Source organism: Cydia splendana, chromosome 24 (genome assembly GCF_910591565.1).
Source record: "Cydia splendana chromosome 24, ilCydSple1.2, whole genome shotgun sequence".
Lineage (NCBI taxonomy): Eukaryota > Metazoa > Arthropoda > Insecta > Lepidoptera > Tortricidae > Cydia > Cydia splendana.
Window position 1 is genome coordinate 11,707,474 of NC_085983.1, and position 21,884 is coordinate 11,729,357.

Genomic DNA, 21,884 nt, shown 5'->3' on the forward strand with positions numbered 1-21,884 from the left:
TACATATTTTTATTTTTACAAATAAATATCGTGTTCACATTTAAGTCCAACCATGAATTAATCCACTCAAAGAACACTATATATAACATACGATTTAAATATGGATTCGATTCTAACCTGATTTCGAGTACGAAATTTGTTGACAGGGGCCCATGTTTCAACCCTCCTCAATTTATCGATATCGATAAAATACGCAAGCGTGTAGCATACTACGCTATTTAAGTCTGTTATGTTGGTACTATTGCTCTTTGACAGTTGTTTGTCATACATGTTGGTAATGATTGGATAACCAAACATACACACAGACTAATCAAATCGCTAGTATGGAAGTCCCGTCTCTTAAAACGTAGTGATTATATTATCTTTGTGTCATATTGATTCATATGGGATAATGGGACTCGTTTTGATAATAATAATATAAAATTCATTTTGTTGATATTTATACCTTTAACGGACGCTGAGCAGTAATATCATAAGAATCGAGCAACAGTATAACTATAAAATATTTGATAAGCGGGCGTTGTGCGGGATGGAGGGGATCTCGGGCGGCGGCGGCGGCGGCGGCGGCGTGGCGCGCGTGAAGCAGGAGCCCGAGTGGGATACTGACCGCGGTGAGCTTTCTATAACATTACTCTCATTTACTTAATAAGGAATTGTTCTGGAGATATAGGACTTCTAATAAAGCTGCTCCACTATTTAATGCTAAATCATATCATATGTATTGACATCATTCATTGCTGTTTTTTACTACGTCGGTTGCAAACTATCATGCGGCCCGCCTGATGGTAAGCAGTCTCCGTAGTCTATGGTCACCTGCAACTCCAGAGGTATTATATGTGCATTGGCGACCCTCACACTGCACCCTCATTGAGCTCTTCGTTTCTCCCCTCCATTTGAGAGATTTGTATAGGAGGCGCAATCGCGTACCTACTGCTCGCCCTTACAGTTAGTCAATGACGTCTAGTCTTACTAAGATAGTCGAGAAATTTGGACCAGTTCTGCTGTGGCTTGGTGGCCTAGCGGTGGCCGGGGGTTCATGGCATTAGCCTGGATAGCTGGTTTCGTGACCTTCACCATGCAGCTTTTTCTGCCGACACTGTCTTAGGTCTTAGGCTTTGCATGCCTGATAATGTGATAATTACAACCTTCAATCTTTTGGTGACCAGTCTGGCCTAGTGGGTAGTGACCCTGCCTGCGAAGCTAATGGTCCTGGGTTTGAATCCCGGTAAGGGCATTTATTTGTGTGATGAACACAGATATTTGTTTGTTTGTTTGTTCTTGAGTCATGGTAGTTTTCTATGTATATAAGTATGTATTTATCTATATAAGTATGTTTATATTGTCGCCTAGCACCCATAGTACAAGCTTTGCTTAGTTTGGAAAAGGATCTGTGTAAGATGTCCCCAATATTTATTTATTTATAAAGTTTTTTAGACAAGAACAATATAATAGAAAATTTTCCAATTCTGATGTTCAGGCTATAATGGGTTAATGCATAATGCTAATGGTATTTCAATAAACAAATTTGCTAGTGTAAAAAGGTCCAAAATTCAAAACCTGAATGGGAGATCGAAGCTACAACACTATATTTTTCAACCGTTTCTATTGACTATTGGTTTGCCACACTATAAGTATTCTTTATTTTGTAGAACCATAAACTGATGAATTTCTGTATAAAATACTATAGCTTTATAAACTAAACGGCAAATGGTGGCCAAAGTATAGTTTATCAAAGAATAATTCTTATGTTATGCAGAAAACAACCAACTAAATTTTTTTATCAATGCAGAAAGCAACCAAAGCTACTGAGTTAGGGTGTAAGTCGTGAGAGTCAGGATGGCGGGTGTACCTAGATAAAAATAAACGAAAAGCATACCATATTTTAGTACCTAATTTGTACTATTTGGTACCTCCTTTAAAAAAATTAGTACCTCACGGTATTAAAAGTTATCACCAAAAAACATTACACCCGCCATTGTGACAGTCAGAATGGCGGGTGTATTTTATTACGCAATGATCCCGCGATTATTGATAAATTCTATAAAAGACAAATTTTAGTACCTTTTTAGTACTTTCATATTCATTTATAAATTGAGCCACATTATTTGTGGTTTCCGAGTTTTACTCATTTTACACTTTACATTGCTATTACAATTTTACAGGCGCTTCGATTTTTCACCGTATCGATTTCGTTTTTAAGAAAAAACGCTACGCTACAACTATTGTTATTACGCCAGGATTTAGTATCTTTTACGTTTAATTTGTTACCTTTTCACGTTTAATATGTTAAGTTCAATTAACTATGAAAATTACCTCTTACAAATGGCCAGGCGCGATGTCAAAGAATTCTTCCTATGAAAAAATTCCGCGTACCGTGTACCTATACCTACTCTTAAGTATATCGTGATTACTGATTAATCAAATAAAACCCGCAAATTATGTCTGTTTGTCGGTATATTAGTGTGATGAATATACTTCTTTGTGGGATCCCGTTGATTTTGCTAAGAAGACATTACGATTGAAATACATACCTTTTAGAAATACAAGCAATTATTTCATTTAACTATTACATGATGTTTTTCTATCGTCTTGGTACAGTTTTTCTTCTGACAAGGTCGCTGTGTCTGAGTATGAATATGGCACGGAAAGCGACCCCACAGGGAATATTACGCAAAACTCTGCGTAGAGGGCGTCACTAGCACCAACACAGGGCCTACCGCGAAACACGAAAATCAAAAGTTCGGTTTCTGCCTCTCTATCACTCTTGCATATTCGATCGATAGAGAGGCAGATAACGAAGTTTCGATTTTTGCGTTTCGCGGTTAAGCCACTTGTACACAAACCGCCTTGAGTATCAATGTCTAGCCTAGTTCGGACTACATAGTCGAGTGGCGAGTTGCGAGTATTACGTGTCTGAACACCAACAATTTAGTCGAGTAGATTAGTCAGTAAATTAGTCGAATGGATCCATTTTGTTCTATTTTTTCTGGCGAGTGAGCCTCCCCGTGGCCTCACTCCACCACTCTTACTAGTCTTCTCGACTAAATTTTTGGTGTTCAGACACGTTTAGTAACTAAAATACTCACTGTATGTATGTTGGTTTTTCGGGGATACTTAGGGGGGGGGGATTTAAGGTCAATGAGGGCATTTCCGTCATAGTTTAGTTCACTTTGGCCGGTCATAACTATGATGATATTAACTTTTTAATAAACCTTATCACTGTAATAGATTAAGCATTTATTTAACCTATGAGATATAGACGACCAGTCTGGCTTAGTGGGTAGTGACCCTGCCTGCGAAGCCGATGGTCCTGGGTTCGAATCCCAGTAAGGGCATTTATTTGTGTGATGAACACTAATATTTGTTCCTGAGTCATGGGTGTTTTCTATGTATATGTCGAATACCGATGGTCTCAAAGGCGGTGGGCGCGTGGGGTAAACCAGTATGCTACCATGCTACTAGTGCATGAAATAAACCTTAGGACTCGTTAACCATACTAGTGCCTACTATATTTCAGAACTAAATGATGAAAAGAACTAATTGCTATTAGAATGTTGACTGGTTAAATTGAGAATGAAAAGATCACATGAAACCGTTCAAATCTTTATTCAAGTCAAGCTAAACCGGCTCCAACCCTACGCCTCTAACATGAGAAGATTTAGCCCTATATGGGACCGGCAACAAACTCAGAGGGACAAATCTTTTCAAAATAAGTTAAAACAACACATAACACATCATTTCTTTATTTCACAAAAGTAAGCTTCTAATGAAACATAAGAAATCAAAATAACACTAGAAATAAAACACTTAGCTAAACCGTTAAAGAACGCGGGATTCTATAAGCTATCAGAATAATCCTTCAGGTATAAACCTTCAGGAACGTAGCGAGTTAGGCACGAGGTTGGCTAACGAGTACGTCCGATCTCTAGCGCGGGCCGATCAAGAAGAACTACCAGCGGCGGAGCCTCTCCGCTCCCGCCTCAGTCAAGTTGGCAAACCTGCTCGACCAGTCTACCAACATACCGACAAAAACGCCAACTCGTGCCTACGCTCACTCGAGAGAAACCTCTCGACGTTCCAAAGCCTTCTACCTGTCATCTCAGTTCAACAACACGCCAATAGGTGGCGTTACTCTCTACGCAACTTTATTTCAACAATGCGCCAATAGACGGCGTTACTCTCTACGCAACTTTATTTATTTCGTTACAACCAAATAATACGTAGCTTAACATTGCTAATCGATTTTAGACAGGCGTCTAAAATAATGAACTATAACGCTGCAATACGTCTTTCTGGTGTCAGGGTCCGACATATATAAGTATGTATTTATCTATATAAGTATGTATATCGTCGCCTAGCACCCATAGTACAAGCTTTGCTTAGTTTGGGGCTAGGTTGATCTGTGTAAGATGTCCCCAATATTAATTATTTATATATTTTATTTATTTATATAAAGGTACTCATATTAAACTCCTAGTACTGCTGGTTATTTAAATATGATTTTTTTTAAAGACATGCCAGTTGACGGATTTTCCCTAGGGTTTGGGGCATTTCTGTCAACCAACGATTTTTCTTGTATCGTGACGTATTACAAACATGTAGGTACTTACGTCAAGTGAACATAAATACCACTATACCCTTAATCGAAACTAAACCTTAGTGAACTCAATTTAAGGTTAAATTTAGATTTTATTCCCAAATATATTCTTGGGGCAAATCCGTCCTATTTTTAAATTAAACCTTTAAAAAAAGTTTAAAAATAAAATCTACTTTTTAATTTTAAATAATACAGCACAGATATCTTAGATTGATGTACTAAAGCTACCACGAATTTATATGAGGAATTTGACAATTCAGTAAAAATCTCGCATCACTGCATGAGTATGATATGAGTTATACTTACCTAAGTGAGTCAAATCAAAAAAGGTTGGCAATATATGAAATAGGGAAATTCCGGCACATGACGATTTTTCCCGTTTCGTAATTGACGGATTTGTCCGCTCGATAGTTTTGTAAACACAAATTTTAACCACCCATGGTTTCTCACCAAGAGATTATAATGTAAAATGGATAAAAAGACCGATAAACATGCATATCGAACAATAATAAACATACTAAGGGCTGATTTAGACTGCGCGCGAACTCGCATGCATTTTAGTTACATTGCGGACTGTTGGTTACGTCCAATTCAACCGACCGATCAAAAACCGCAGTGTAATGAAACTCGCATGCGAGTTCTCGCATCGTCTAAAATTCTAAATAATCCATTATTAAGGCCTAACTTACATCGTCTCATCCCAACTTCACAAAACAGAGCAGCACACTTAGCTCGATATCAAGTTCGGAGCGCACCTGAACTTTAATAGCGTTATTTTTTTTTTCATTTACTGGCGACTGAGCGCTGTTTCTGACTACTGTTGTGATCTGTTTTTGACTACTGGTATTAAATATGCTCTCTGCTTTAGCGATCGAGTCAGCAAGTGTATACTGTTGTTAGAATAGTCGCAAATGTTGTTGGACGGATTTACTCCTCTGACGGATTTGGCCACATTGACCTTAATAGTTTTGTTTTTCACATTTTTCCTTCAAATATAAATTTATTTTTCAGTGTGAAAAAGAAATGTTTTGTAATGTTCAATTCGAGCGCTTTCAAATGATATCCTACTCGACCTAGTAACTATAGACTTGTAAATTTTGCCCCCTCTTTATATTGGGCATTTTCCATTTTTTTTTTTTTTTTACTAGCCCATGTGTGTGTCCCACTGCTGGGCAAAGGCCTCCCCTCTCCCTTTCCAGTCCTCCCTGTGCTGAGCAAGATCCCGCCAATCCCGCTGGAATGCATCCAGGTCGTCCCGCCATCTCTTTCTCGGTCTGCCTCTGCCTCGACTACCCTGGGGATGCCAGCTAGTGGCTATTTTGGCCCATCTGTCATCATGCATCCGGCAGACATGTCCAGCCCAGTCCCACTTTAGCCTGGCGGTCTTCACCCCAACATCAACGACTCGGGTTTTTGAGCGAAGCTCTGTGTTCCTCACCCTATCAGATCTTCGGACACCCAGGATCTTCGCTCCATTGCCCTTTGGCAAACCTTGAGCCGGGATTTCTGAGCCTCAGTTAGTGACCAGGTTTGGGCACCATAGGTGAGGATGGGCAAGATGCACATGTCGACGAGCTTGCGCTTTAGTGCAATTGGGAGTTTACCCTTCATGAGTTCCTTCATGGACCAGAAGCTCCTCCAGGCGTTTTCGATCCTTCTATCGATCTCCTTGTCCTGGCGATCTGTGAAGGAGACTATCTGGCCCAGATAGGCATTTTCCATAATTATTAAAAATTCATAAACAAATAATCATTCCAAATTTTAAATCGATAGCTTCCGTAGTTCTCGATATATTTAGCGATGTGACATACGGACGGACAGACGGACAGAGTCGCACCATGAGGGTTCCTTTTGTACTTTTTTGGTACGGAACCCTAAAAAGGACATCAACGGGACGAGAAGTCATATACCGACAAACAGACATAATTTGCGGGTTTTATTTCATTAATCAAATAATCACCATATACTTAAAAGTAGGTATTAGGTACACAATTACAAGCACAATGAAGAGCAGAATTTTTTCATATGAAGAATTCTATGACATGGCGCCTGGCCATTTGTAAGACGTAATTTTCATAGTTAATTGAACTTAACAGATTAATCGTGAAAAGGTAACAAATTAAACGTAAAAGGTACTAAATCCTGGCGTAATAACAATAGTTGTAGCGTAGCGTTTTTTCTTAAAAACGAAATCGATACGGTGGAAAATTACAGCGCCTGCAAAATTGTAATAGCAATGTAAAGTGTAAAATGAGTAAAACTCGGAAACCACAAATAAAATGGCTCAATTTATAATTGAATATGAAAGTACTAAAAAGGTACTAAAATTTGGCTTTTATAGAATTTATCAATAATCGCGGGATCATTGCGTAATAAAATACACCCGCCATTCTGACTGTCAGAATGGCGGGTGTAATGTTTTTTGGTGATAACTTTTAATACCGTAAGGTACTAATTTTTTTAAAGGAGGTACCAAATAGTACAAATTAGGTACTAAAATATGGTATGCTTTTTGTTTATTTTTATTTAGGTACACCCGCGATCCTGACTCTCACTGTAAGTCACTTTAACAAAAATAAAATGTTGGTTGCTTTCTGCAGAACTACGGTCATTATTGTCTCATTTCAAACATAGACAGAGAGAATCATACTACATAATTATCTTTGTCTTACACTAGTACTAGCACCCAAAAGGAAAGGATAAATATAGTTTTTTTGTTTTTATTTACTGACAAATTTGGTTTGACCAACGATAAGTACACAGTGGCGTATTTACAAATTTGCCGCCCCGGGCCATTTTGATTTGCCGCCCCCCTTCATCAGTGACGATAAAGTATTTTATTTAAGAAAAAAAAACCTGGAACAAGTATCTTTGGGGTGTGTAATAAAAAAAAAACTAAACATTTACCATTTACTCACATAGGCATTTACATTGTTTTCCTATGTACAAATTGGTTGACAAAATCATCAATGACGCTGTCGTAATTTAAAACGTTTGTCAGCTCATCAGCTTCTATATTAAGAAGAGCTAAGCTATTCAGGCGCTCTTCGCTGGTAGTGAAACGTAGATAATTTTTTATTCTTTTGAGTGCAGAAAGGTGACGTCACTAATGTCACTATTCTAGATACAGATTTGTATGGGCCGTTTTTGTCACTCAATGACGATGCGACCTCGTTATACGTATTTGCCTGATCTGATCGGTGACCGGTGGGTACTGCTGGGTTTCGGCCATTGAGAATCAAGGTGAGGCATTGGCAGTCAGGCTGGATATAGCTAAGGAGTTCGGTCGGGTCTGGCATCGAGTCTGCTCGAGGGACTATGTTATACAAATGGATCGCTAGCTTTTTTTCCGGTAGACGCATATGAGCCGTATAGTAGACGGAAGCTGCTCCGATAGTGTGGACATTACCGCTGGCGTTGCACTAGGTTCTGTGCTGTCATTGCTGCATATCAATGATAATCAGTGCTATGCAGACGACAGTAGTAGGGATGCGTATTACACAGGCCGTGCCCATTATCCCTCATTCGGTGGTGCTGGAAAGTCATGAAAAGTATTGTATTTGTATCTGATATCGAGAGCACTCTATCTATACTGAGTTTCGGCATGGGATCGGAACAATTTAGTGAGATTCAATACCACGAAGACACAAGAACCACCGAATGTAGTCAGATGGGTCACAATAATGTAGGTACGTAAGTGAAAACGCGAGCGTAGCGAGCGCGAAATTTTTTCGAGAAAATAGTAGGTGAATTTTTAGGGTTCCGTACTTCAAAAGGAAAAAAACGGAACCCATATAGGATCACTTTGTTGTCCGTCCGGCCGTCTGTCTCTCAATATAAAGGGTCTTGACATGACAGAGGGCGGCAAAATCGACAAATAATGCTTGTTATTTAAATTTTACAAATAAATAGGGGAGCGAAAAAATTCTGGTCGACCCTATCTGAACAGCAAATAAAATATTTTTATGACCCACCGCCCCCTAAAATCTGCCGCCCTAGGCTTCAGCCTACTCAGCCTAGTGGTAAATCCGGCACTGCGCCGTACTAATACTTCTTGAACGAAAATGTTGCTTAATTTAGGTACTTGTTGGTAGATATTTTAAGCAATTGGTGGGGTTTGAAGCGTTCGTTTGTTTATTAATTTAAATGTCAATTAAAATATAATAAAAAATATAGCTAAGTTTCATTAGAAAAGGCGCCCAGAAAAAGCCGCGAGGGGGCGGCTTTGCCGCCCCCCCGCGGCCTGCCGCCCCGGGCCATGGCCCCCTTGGCCCTAGGGTAAATACGCCCCTGTAAGTACATAATATAAAACTATGTGACAAAGACCAAAAGGAATCAGTAGGACAACAATATTAATATACATAAATTAATTGGTTTATTAGAAAAAACAATTCTTCCAATGAAGGTGCTACTGGACAGACAATGCCCTCTCAATTACTGTAAAAATGCATACAAGATGAGACAAGGTGTCTCTAGTTTAAGGTGTTCCTGTCAAATTATAGCGTCTTGTTAATTTAAAATGCATTGTTTTAGTAACTGTTAAGGAGGAAGCAGAATTCGTGTATGAAGAGGCGCGTGTGAAGGAGGAGTGCTCGGACAGCACAGACGGGTGCGGCGTGAGCGAGGCAGCCATGCTGGCCGGCCTGTACGACGACCACGAGGTCAAGGACGAGCTCGTGCTGGGGCCGGAGCGCCCGCACCGCCCCACAGTCGGCCTGGTGGTTCGCGGTATGTTGATTTTTTCTTTAACATGTACACGCAGACACAAGGAGATAACTACAGAGATAAGGATAACTGATCCCCCTGCATAGAAAATTGTTTGCAGCGGGGTCATGTTGATTTTTTAACATTACAGAATGCTGCAAATATAATGGACGCCCCTGCAAAGAAGTTTCTATGCAGGGGAGATCAGTTACATCTGCAGTTTACTATACACAACTCTTTATGTTTACAAACTGCAGTAAATATGAGTGTTCGAATTTGAATACAGTGAAGGTTATTTGTCTGTAAACAGAGCGAATGCTTTACTCTACTATCGTTAAGTGATTACGTCAGGATACAACTTGACGCTGAGGGCCTACCGCAAACAACAAAGTTCGCAATTTGCCACAGCAAAAGTAATTACATTTATAAAATATAATGCACCCATTATGTTGCAGCACCAGCTGTGGTGTGTGGTCGGCGCCGCTCGTGCTCGGTCAGGCTGGAGCACCTGCTGGTGGACGCGGAGCGGCGCACCTGCCGGGTCGGGCGCCGCACATACAAGCTGCACGCCACCGAGCCACCCACACCCCATGTCACCACCACTGTCTATCAATGTCACCATTGCGGCAAACGGTGTAGTACGAAAACTACCTTACGTTATCACCTGATGATGCACACTGGCGAGAAGCCTCACAAGTGTCCGTACTGCAACTACAGGAGCGCTCGTAGCGGACACTTACGGAGCCATGAGATGATACACGAGGGTAATAAACCATTTAAATGTAACTACTGTGATTACAAGTGCAATCGGAAAGATCATCTACAGTTTCATGAGATGATACACACAGGCGAAAACCCCTTTAAGTGTAAATACTGTGATTACAAGTGCAAACGAAAAAAAGTGTTACGGACTCATGAAATGATACACACAGGTGAAAACCCTTTTAACTGTAGTAACTGTAACTACAAATGCAAAAGCAAATCACGTTTACGGCGACATCAATTGGTACACTCGGGTGAATATCCCTTTCAGTGTAGTTACTGCGAATACAAGTGCAGGCAGAAAACATACTTAAAGAAACATATGAATCTACACACTAGTTAAAGTTAAAAAGCTTTGATATAGCCACTGTCATTAGATGTGAATGCGGAAGTCCTCAGGCGCAGGCAGGCAGGCGCTTCTAGTATTTTTATTTTACTTATTTGGAATATTGTGATTAGGTGATTGCAAGCGCAAAACGAAAGTTACGGATTTACAAGATAAAACATACAGGTGAAAGCCTCTCTACATGTAACTACTGTGATTACAAACAAGTGCAATCGGAGACAGATACTGACTCACGGATACAATCACTCAAAATTGAACCGTGTCACATTAAAATAAAATAAGCAGTTTCGACTTATTCACAGTGGTAGTGATGGTACTTGCCATAACTATTCCAAATTTCAGGTACCTACATCAAACGGTCTTTGAGAAAAACGCATTTAACCGATTTGCAAGACCGAAGTGATCCCATAAGAGCACCGTGAAAAAGTTTTGTACGGTGCTCTAAAAAACTAGCTAAAAACGTAATTAATGGATCACCCCTTATTAAGAGTAAACTGCAAAACGTAATTCAAGACCAAAAAAAGTAAGACTGCAATAATTTGTTTGTAAAATAGTAAATTCCTTTTGATAAATAATCACGCTAAGATAATTTATTTATTAGTAATTTTTCTCCTACGATTTAAACAACTACTTTTATTTACTTATTTTTACATAAATACAAGACGCGCTAATTGGCAACATTTTCTTACTTTTTGGTTTTGAATTACTTTTTGCAGTACATACCTATAGTATTGAAACTGTCAAAGGAGAAGAATTTTCTTGTATTCAAAGATTATATTAATTAAAACTGGGGGAGTTACTTTTTAATAAAACAATATTTTTTATGCTATACGTTTTATTTTCCAAAAATACTGATCCAATAATATTTACAAGTAACCTTCGCGTAGTCGGCGCAACGTAGGAACTAATACTTGACAGTTATGCTATGTATTCAACTTTATATATAACCTCCTGAGTCCCAGACACAAATTAATTGAAATTGAAATTTCAACCTTATTGCGTCCGAGTTTTATTTTTCTCTCGGGAGGTTACGATGCCCTCCCCGGAAGACATCGTGGCCTACAGATGGTAGACCTAATATGGTTGATCAATATGTTTTTTGCGGCATTTTCGTCCCGATCAAACTCGCTGTGGCACGTCGGACAAACTCCCCAGCGCAGTCGGTGATTCATGCCAATTTTCTGAAACGCTCCCGTTCTCTGGTTGCACGCCGAACACGCCTGTGACGTGTACGCCTCATCCACGATTTCGACACGGATATTGGATTTACTGCGCAATCTCTTTAGCAACGAGTCGTGTCGAAACTTGCGCCCCGAGAACGACGCTGTGTTCATAAACTTGCTCCCGGCGCCGTACAGCACCAGCACGTCGCTCACCCCTCCTCCGTCGAACACTTCCCTCACGATTCGTTCCTCGCACTTGGCGATGCGAATGTACTTGTCCAATCCGAGTCGCGTCAGTTTGGAGTGCGTCTCGTACGGTACTTGCATGGCTTCGAACCACTTCATGCGAAAGACGCTGTATTCGATCACGTGATCCGTATTTTTGGAAGAGACCGGAAAATTGAGTGATTCTCTATCCTTTTGCATCTCGGCCAGTATCGGAGCGATGAGTTTGTTGCGTACGCTACTCTTCCATTCGAGCGTGTGAGAACGTACATATTTGCGCGTGACCCGTTTGAAGGAGTACCGTTTGGATTCGACGGTGGCCAGGGGCACGCGCGAGCCGGGGTCCACCGCTATAACTCTGTCGTACTCGACGCGCCGCTTCTTTTTCTCCGTCATCTGTGGCTTGGCACACCGATTCATCGAGAGAGTCACGCTCACGCCGTCCGTCTGAAGACAACAGCCGAATTTGGTGGCCGGCACATCCAACCACGGTGTCCACAGTTGACTAAGATGATCGGTAATTTCGTTCCACGTGCCGGGGACGGTATCGGGAGCGACTCGACGCAGCAGCCTAGAGTAACGTAGAGGCTCCAGTGCCCGACAGCTCCAATAATCCGCATTTTCAATCATAAAGTCCTAGCAATAAAGTTGACAGCAAGGTGTTGAATAATGTCGATTATTGGGGTGTTGACGTTAGCTCTTATGCTCATAATAAAGACAGCGAAAATTTGGAACTGATGTTCTTTTTTTAAGAGCCTACAAAACTGAAATAAATTAATAAAAACAATTTCTAGTTTAGTTCAATTTCCGAATAGTTCCTCGCTAAAACCATGTACTATGCTAGAGATAACCACCAAGATAACTCTGCAACGATTTTGATAACCCAGACTGTCCAGGTATTATTTTAAACGTCAAACTTCTATGAAATTATGAAGTATAAATAACACGCTGCAATCCCTGCAGACTTATCTTGGTCTAACTGTATTAAAAAAACAATTTCTTTAATTTGAATACTGGAGTTATCTTAGAAATGAAATAATTTAAGACAAATTAAAAGTTAAAATCTTAGTTTAGCGACATGTTGTGTGCCCGTGCCCGGCGAGAGAGCCGCCCGCGTCAACTTTCCGCGCTCATATAATGCCTATCATCATCATCATACAAATGCATTTATTTCATTATTTTTTACAGGTGTTCTTAGTTATAAGCTAACTAGCCCATATTAGGTATAAATAGTATGTAAGTATTTAAATAAACATTGTGCAACAATTTGATTGTGTAATGAAAAAGGTGCGGGTACAGCTTGCTGGATTTAATCCCGCCCTTGGTCAGCTAATTGGAAAGGTATTAAGATTAAATAAGAAATTATGGAATTAACATTTAAAAAGAACATTAGTAGGTAACAATAGTTTTCTTAAGCTCCGTCTCCATATCGCCCGGCAAACTATCGAACATTGCGCGTTGAACGCGCCGCGCGACGAACCATTCATTGCCGGGTTTTCGACGCGCGGCAAAGGAATGTTCGCGCGCAGTTGGGACGGATGTGTATGTATTTCAGTTGGCTCGCGCGGCCGCATACATGGATAATGAAAAGTGTCGTACTTTAATTAAATTATACGGCACTAAACAGTTTCTATGGAACAGTAAATGTAGTGATTATCGCAACAGATCATTTTTCTATTTGGCCATACTTCGTTCCGAATAATTTATTTTTGTGATATAATGTGGTCGATCGTTGGATCAAGATGGTGCCAAAATTGGCTCGCGAGCCATAATACAAGTTTGGCGCGGTCGAACAATGCTCGCGCGGCCACCGCGCGATATCGAGACGCGGCTTTACGGGATTCTTAATACAAGAATAGAAAAACATATATTTCGTATAGTGAGTATTTACCTAAAAGTTAACTTTATGAGCGCATCCCTCACGGGGCTGGTCACGTGTGTGGTCTCGAACTCCTCTGATCAGCATCATATATTTAAGAGTAAGATTCTCGTCGGTGGAGGGTGGAGCAGTTTCCATGCATGTCGCTCCTCTGCCTCCTCTGTGACATCCTGATACGACACGACGTTGAGCTTTAACTTTACTTGATCCATATACGCTCTTCTTGGCCTCCCCTTCTTCCTCTTTGCTTCAACTCTCCCTTCTATGATTCATCGCGTATCACACGTCGTTTTTTCCAGTGTGTGTCAGCTCGTGGTTTTCTAAGTTTCCTCTACGACGGCTCCTATAGTCACAGTACCGACACATGAATGGCTTCTCGCCAGTGTGAATCATCACGTGCTCCAATAAGTTTGATTTTCGCGTACACTTGTACTCACAGTAGTTACATTTGAAGGGCTTGTCACCAGTGTGTATGATCTCGTGTCTTCGTAAGTCACCTCTACGACGGCTCCTGTAGTCACAGTACCGACACTTGTGAGGCTTTTCACTATTATTATGGATCATGAGGTGCCTCTGTAAATGACATTTAAAATTGCTCTGGTAATCGCAGGAGCTACATTTAAATGGTTTATCATCAGTGTGTGTCATCTCGTGAGTTCGTAATTTTCGTCGATCACGGGTTCTGTGGTCACAGTAACTACACTTGAAAGGCTTGTCGCCAGTGTGAATCATTTGATGACGTCGTAGCTCTGTTTTGCTTTTGCACTTGAAGTCACAGTTACCACAGTCAAGAGGCTTTTTTCCAGTGTGTGTCATCTCGTGAGCCCGTAAGTTTCCTCTACGACGGCTCCTGTAGTCACAGTACCGACACTTGAAAGGCTTCTCGCCAGTGTGAATCATCAAGTGCTCCAATAAGTTTGTATTTCGCGTACACTTGTACTCACAGTAGTTACATTTGAAGGGTTTGTCACCAGTGTGTATGATCTCGTGTCTTCGTAAGATATCTCTACGACGGCTCCTGTAGTCACAGTACCGACACTCGTGAGGCTTTTCACTATTATTATGGATCATGAGGTGCCTCTGTAAATGAAATTTAAAATTGCTCTGGTAATCGCAGGAGCTACATTTAAATTGTTTATCATCAGTGTGTGTCATCTCGTGAGTTCGTAATTTTTGTCGATCACGGGCTCTGTGCTCACAGTACCTACACTTGAACGGCTTTTCACCAGTGTGAGTAATAAGGTGTTCCCGTAACGTTGCTTTCACAATGCACTTGTAGTCACAGTAGTTACAGTTGAAAGGCTTTTCACCAGTGTGTGTCATCTCGTGTCTTCGTACGTCGCCTTTTCTATAGGACTTGTGATCACAGTACCTACATTGAAAAGGTTTGTCACCGGTGTGTATCAGCTGATGATCCCGTAAATTTCCTTTCTTATTACTCATGTACTCACAAGTGCTATATAAGGTGAATTTATAAGGTTTTCTATCCTTACTCGACATTTGTAGACGATCTAAAGCAATGTTCTCTCCGGTCGAATTACTCGACGGCCCTGACAACAAGTGAGTGCGTATGTGTTTCTTCAAAACCGACTTGTTCCTGAACCGTTTGCCGCAATGGTGACATTGATTGATGGCGGTGGTGACATGGGGTGTGGGTGCGGGCTCGGTGGCGTGCAGCTTGTATGTGCGGCGCCCGACCCGGCAGGTGCGCCGCTCCGCGTCCACCAGCAGGCACTCCAGCCTGACCGAGCACGAGCGGCGCCGACCAGACACCACAACTGGTGCTGCAACATCACATAATGGGTGCATTATATTTTATATGTATAATTACTTTTCATATATTATAGTTTGATATACTGTTATTTGGATACTTGCATGCTTGATATTATATGGTCATATCATTAACATTTCGTCTAATACACACTGCCGTCTGCCATAATCATATACTATAATATAAAACATACTAGCTATGACTAGTGATCTGTAATAATTATGTCTAGCCCCCATGAAAAGAAAGTTAGGTTAGGTTAAAACTGCGATCCTGGAGAATCGAATGTCTAAGAAAAAGAAGGATAGGTTAGTTAACTTATCACACAAATAACCTTTCGAGGGAAGCCAGTGCTGTCAAACTGGTTTAAATTGACATGACTTGACAGACATTCAGACGTACTCTACTATGAGTAACCACTGATGAAACTCACCATTCAATTTCAAAGCCTTTTATTATCGAACATACAGTTAATAATATTTAATACAGTATTTGATTATTTATTTATGTGTTTGCAACAACCGTCGGCTCGTGTCCTTTTGACACAAAGGCCTCCTCCATTGCCTTCCATGCCTCTCTGTCTCTGGCTAGCCGTGTCCATAGTGGACCAGCAGTTTTCTTTAGATCATCTGACCATCTTTTGTATTGTCTGCCTCTTTTCCTTTTTGTGTTGTAGCGTGGGGTGCACACAGTCAGTATGTTTGACCACTTCTGCTTTTCCCTGAGCATGTGGCCCGCCCACTTCCATTTTAGAGTTTTTGATTTTAGAGTAACATCTTCTAATTTTGTGACCTCTCTTATTTCCGTCGCCCGTTTTCTGTCTCTTTTTGTGTACCCTAACATGCTTCTCTCCATTCCCCTCTGGCACGTTATTAGTTTTTGTGACATTTTTTTCTGTTGCGGCCCAGGCTTGGCATCCATATGTTAGTATAGGCAATATACACATATTGAAAACTTTTCTTTTTATTGAGATGCGGTAATCTTTATTTTTCATAATAGTTTTTAGAGACCAGAACCTGTTCCATGCATTTGTGACCCTTCAGTTCATTTCTTGTTGCATTTGATCAGACATAGAGATGAGTTGGCCCAAGTAAATGTATGATTTTACCCATTCAATGTCTTCCCCGTCCACTTCCATTCTGTTGGTCATCATTTTAGTTTTGCTTTTATTTATTGTTAGGCCAACCTCTCTGCTCCTGCTTGTTAGGTCTTGCAGCATGTGTCTTAGGGACTCTGGATCGTTAGTCATGAGCACAATATCGTCCGCGAATCTCAAGTGACTTAGTTTCTTGCCGTTTACATTTATGCCTGAATCAGTCCAATCAAGTTTTTTAAACACTTCTTCCAGCACGCAAATGAAAATTTTTGGTGAGAGTGGATCGCCTTGTCGGACTCCTCGTTTGACAGGGAACTCTTCTCCTAGCGACTCAAGTTTGACTTGGGCGGAGCTGTTACTGTACAGGTTCTTTATTAGTTGTATGTATTTTCTCTCAACACCCTGATTTGCTAGAGCTTGCCAGATGTGGTTGTGTTCCAGAGAGTCGAATGCTTTGTTGAAGTCGACGAATGCCAGGTATAGGGCTTGTCCATACTCTTGGCACTTCTCGATGGTTTGTTTCAATGTGTGCATGTGGTCCACTGTTGAGAAGCCCGATCTAAATCCTGCCTGTTCAATAGGCTGCTGTTCCTCCAAGTTCTTTGTGATGCGGTTTAATATTATTTTTGCGAATATTTTATAAATGATAGACATTAGACTGATGGGGCGGAAGTTGTTGATGTCATCTTGGTCTCCCTTTTTGTGAATTAGTATTATGTTGCTTGTGGTCCATTGTATTGGATGAAACTCACCATACACAATGTCAACTTGGGAAAATAAATGTCATTACCGGGATTCGAATGCAGGACCGTCAATGTCAATGGTATTGGAACACTGCATAATTATATTTAATGCAGTCTATAACGATAGTGAGCTGTGTACACAAAATCAAACCTACCTCTCAACACTGGGGCGACTATGGAGTGGTACGGGCGCTCCGGTCCCAGCACGAGCTCCTCCTTGACTTCATGTTCATCGTACAGGCCGGCCAGCATGGCTGCCTCGCTCACGCCGCACCCGTCTGTGCTGTCTTCGCACTCCTCCTTCACACACGCCCCTTCATACACGAATTCTGCTTCCTCCTTCACAGTTACTAAAACAATGTATTTTAAATTTAATTTGGTATGAGACATGTTATCTTGCATGAAGAATTTTTTTATACATTCTTTTTTCATCATATCATCATCATATCAGCCAGAGGACGTCCACTGCTGGACATAGGCCTCCCCCAAAGAGTGCCACAATGACCGGTCTTGCGCCACCCGCATCCAGCGGACTCCCGCGACCTTTACCAGGTCGTCAGTCCACCTTGTGGGGGGTCTACCCACGTTGCGCCTTCCGGTACGTGGTCGCCACTCGAGAACCTTTCCGCCCCAACGGCCATCGGTTCTACGGGCAATGTGCCCCGCCCACTGCCACTTAAGTTTAGCGATTCGGAGGGCTATATCGGTTACTTTGGTTCTGCTGCGGATGGCCTCATTTCTGATGCGATCACGCAGAGAGACTCCAAGCATAGCCCTCTCCATTGCCCTTTGGGTGACTTTGAGCCTTCTTATGAGGCACACAGTAAGCGGTCACGTTTCAGTTCCATATGTCATCACTGGCAACACACACTGGTCGAAGACTTTCGTCTTGAGACACTGCGGAATATTGGACAAAAAGATGTGCCGTAGCCCAAACGCTGCCCAACCGAGTCGGATTCGTCGATTAACCTCTTTCTCGAAGTTGGACCTACCTAACTGGACAGTCTGTCCTAGGTATATATAATCGTCTACAACTTCAAGTGTAAAGTCTCCGATTGTAACAGGAGTTGGTTCTACACGGGCATTTGACATGATCTTCGTCTTGTCCATGTTCATCCTCAGACCAACTCGCTCGGAAGCTTTACTGAGGTCATCGAGCATCATACTCAAATCCTCCGTAGTCTCAGCCAAGATTACTATATCGTCCGCAAACCGAAGGTGAGTGATGTACTCGCCGTTTATGTTGATGCCAAGCCTTCTCCAGTCCAAAGTCTTGAAAACATCCTCCAATGCAGCGGTAAACAGTTTAGGAGAAATAACATCCCCTTGCCTGACTCCCCGCTGCAACGGAATAGGTTTCGAGTTCCGGTCCTGGAGTCGGACTGACATAGTGGCGTTCTCGTACAAACACTTCAGCACTTCGATATAGCGGTAATCCACTTGGCACCTTTGGAGAGATTGTAGTACAGCCCAGGTTTCGATCGAATCGAAGGCTTTCTCGTAGTCCACAAACGCTAAGCAGAGAGGCAGGTTATACTCCTCAGTCTTCTGTATTACCTGACGGAGCGTATGGATGTGGTCTACGGTACTAAAGCCTCTTCGGAAACCGGCTTGCTCAGGAGGCTGGAAGTTATCTAGCCTGCGTGCGAGACGATTCGTAATGACTCTTGAAAACAGTTTATAGACATGGCTCAGAAGTGAGATGGGTCGGTAGTTCTTGAGTAGGGCATTGTCACCCTTTTTGAAGAACAACACCACCACACCTCTGTTCCATGCCTTAGGCGTTCTCCCTTCGAGTAAGACGGAGTCGAACAACTTCTGAAGGGCCATAAGGACCGGTTTACCACCCGCCTTCAGAAGTTCGGCTGTGATTCCGTCTTCACCGGGTGCCTTGTTGTTTTTGAGCTGTTTGAGAGCCATTCTAATCTCGTACAGGCTGATGTCCGGGATGTCTTCGGTATAATGTCGGGTCAGTCTAGCTCTAGAGTCTTCCACCAGACCAACTTCGGGACTTTTAGTCAATGTGTATAGCTGTCCATAAAAGCTCTCTATCTCACCCAGGAGCTCGGGTCAGGATGAAACGATTCTACCATCCTCAGTTTTTAATTTGGCGAGCTGGCTTTGCCCAATAGACAGATCTCGTGCGAAAACTTTAGAGCCCTTATTCCGCTCGATGGCCTCTTCAATACGACTTGTATTGAATTGGCGCAGATCACGGGTAAGGGACTTAGAGATCCGTCTATTGAGCCGCCGATATAATGTCGCATCTTCTGAAGATTGTAGAACCATTCTTCTCCTTTCCTCCAAGAGTCCCCGAGTAGTCAGAAAGCCTTTTGGTTCTGTTTGTCCGCTGGGCCTTAAAGAACTTAGACCCAGTGCTATGGACAGCTTCTTCTTCAGACTACTCCAGTTTTAAAAACTGAAGACCTGTGTGTCAGTTTTTCTCTCTTCAGTCTTCATGACAATATAGCAAGTGTCATAACAGGTCAGGACCATTTAACAAACATATATTTTAATCTCATACTATCCTGGGCAGCCAGGGGATGTACGAGGTTAGTATGGTGTTACACACAGCCCCCTTGCTGAGGGTCCATGGAGAGAGAAGTGCTGGAATGCAATAGAGCTGAGGCTCCGTATAGTATAGGGATAGGGCAAAACATGTCAACATCAAAGGTTTATCTAAACAGCCATGAATGATGTCAATATACATTAGTGCATAGTCTATAGCAGGGGTCTCCAAACCCCAGCCTGCGGGCCAAATCCGGCCTGCGACGTGTTCCAATCTGGCCCGCCGACACCCAATGCATCCGGCCCGCAGGAGCCAGGCTCCAGGGGTTCAGCCTTGCAAACAGTAGCAAGCAGGTCTCTAAAAGATGTATCTCTGTGAAAGTAAACATCAAATTTTTTATCACAGGCCTACTTAGGCCAACTGAGCTACGGAGGCTTACCAGATGAGTGCGACATTTCCCATTCCTTCCCTTAATGCTCAAGCGCCTTAGGTTGGCGTATAGCAATTCATCCATGAAAAAATTGTTTAGTATGGGTTAGCACATTGTTATTGGCGAATTCCCAATGTAACTTAAGACTGCAGTGTCTGTTGAGATAAGTAATGAAGGAATAAAATAAATGTAGTCTGTGCGGTAAGAGAAGAGTCGTGAAATGTATGGAATCCAATGAATCCAATACATTCTACGACTCTTCTCTTTCCCCATAAAACTAAGTGTTGTTAGTGTTCCCTCACCGCGGTCAGTACCCGACCCCGACCCGGGCTCCTGCTTCACGCGCGCCGTGCCGCCCTCCGCACTGTCCTCCATCTCGCACGACGTCTGCGGCAATATTATATCAAATACTCTTCGTACTTCTTACGATATTACTGCACAAAAACAACAAATACAACAATTTTAACAGCGACTTATGCATGTGATATCGCCACGCCATACTTACGAAATTACGAATACGAAAGTCGCTGTCAAATTCGATCATAGATATAATAATATACAGAGATACCTTCCAAGCGAGCTGTCACTGGGACTACTTTTGTTTAGTGTACGATTAACAATGTGGCCCACCTTGCTGTAGCCATGTCGATAAAGTCATATCGATAAACTATCGACATTTCTTGCAATTTTAATTTTACTTCAAAGGTTTAACGATACCTAAAATGAACAAAAACGCTTTTATTCTTTATTGTGGTTTTATTCTTTATCAGATCACAATTTTATAGTCACGCCCCAGCAGGGAACCAAGGGAAAGTTCAGATATTTAATTAAAATACATAAATACCTACTAAAATAGGTGTTCCGCAATAATTGAATTATTTTATTATATTATAATATATTCATTATCCATTAGCATTTCAATTATGTTTATGTTTAAAGAAGATATTGAAGCTTCAATTAATCGCTATTGCGTTCCGCTGTGTAGCGTTTATCGATATATAACATGATTAAAATCGACTTTTCACATCCCTAAAAGAGCACACATATACGTTTTTACGCACACATACACAACCTGGGTCTACCTAAAAAGGGGACACCTGAGAATGATAGGACAGAAGCGCATTGAGTGAGTCTGTACGGTTTTTAGGTTATTATCCTTTATTATTGCTTTCCTTCCTTACGTATACTTGGTGACGGTTTATTAACAACATTAGTTATTTCTAAACTGTAATACATACAAATCTCCTGGCCTGAGAGTCAATAAAGCAGGGATGTCAGGACATGAGAAGGAGAAGCCGCCGGACCCCGGTGGTGGCAATTCCATGGATTTGACGAACGATTCTGATGCAATGGATATTGACACTCAAACAAGGAAAAGAAACGCTAAATCTCTGGAATTGACACCAACCGACTTGTCCCGTGAACCACATGAAAAAAGACCAACACAGGGTGACATCAGCAATGCATCTATTTCCAGTTTATATAAACACCCCGACCTTGATAACGAAACACGTAAGTACGACACCAAAGATAGTGGCCCATTTATAGTTCATATCTCACGAGTAACTGAATCTCCTAATGCGGGGTCCTCTCTCCAACCCATCAGAATAGGACAAATTTTCGCGAAGGACAGTGTTCCGGACATCAAAAAAGATGGCATCA

The 21,884-nt window shown here is 41.7% G+C and overlaps 2 protein-coding genes across 2 annotated transcripts; one reads left to right on the plus strand and one right to left on the minus strand.

The window, feature by feature from the left end:
- The first annotated feature begins 560 nt into the window (after nucleotides 1-560).
- Nucleotides 561-11,096, plus strand: LOC134802209 (zinc finger protein 510-like). Its single transcript, XM_063774801.1, has 3 exons — nucleotides 561-611; nucleotides 9,131-9,325; nucleotides 9,757-11,096. The coding sequence occupies exons 2-3, from the start codon at nucleotides 9,229-9,231 to the stop codon at nucleotides 10,404-10,406; spliced, it is 747 nt and encodes a 248-aa protein (XP_063630871.1). The 5' UTR covers nucleotides 561-611; nucleotides 9,131-9,228; the 3' UTR covers nucleotides 10,407-11,096.
- A 1,313-nt stretch (nucleotides 11,097-12,409) lies between these two features.
- LOC134802139 (zinc finger protein 135-like) lies at nucleotides 12,410-20,597 on the minus strand. Its single transcript, XM_063774731.1, has 5 exons — nucleotides 20,525-20,597; nucleotides 20,026-20,162; nucleotides 18,429-19,314; nucleotides 17,439-17,678; nucleotides 12,410-15,460 (listed from the first exon to the last, which is right to left on the minus strand). The coding sequence occupies exons 1-5, from the start codon at nucleotides 20,595-20,597 to the stop codon at nucleotides 13,956-13,958; spliced, it is 2,841 nt and encodes a 946-aa protein (XP_063630801.1). The 3' UTR covers nucleotides 12,410-13,955.
- Nucleotides 20,598-21,884: the final 1,287 nt, after the last annotated feature.

Coding starts and splice junctions, on each gene's coding strand:
- LOC134802209 (XM_063774801.1), top strand. CDS start 9,229: ATGCTGGCCGGCCTGTACGACGACCACGAGGTCAAGGACGAGCTCGTG. Junction 9,326..9,756: donor AGTCGGCCTGGTGGTTCGCG/GTATGTTGATTT, acceptor ATTATGTTGCAG/CACCAGCTGTGGTGTGTGGT.
- LOC134802139 (XM_063774731.1), bottom strand. CDS start 20,597: ATGGAGGACAGTGCGGAGGGCGGCACGGCGCGCGTGAAGCAGGAGCCC. Junction 20,163..20,524: donor GGGGTCGGGTACTGACCGCG/GTGAGGGAACAC, acceptor ACTTTCACAGAG/ATACATCTTTTAGAGACCTG. Junction 15,461..17,438: donor AGTCGCCCCAGTGTTGAGAG/GTAGGTTTGATT, acceptor GTGATGTTGCAG/CACCAGTTGTGGTGTCTGGT.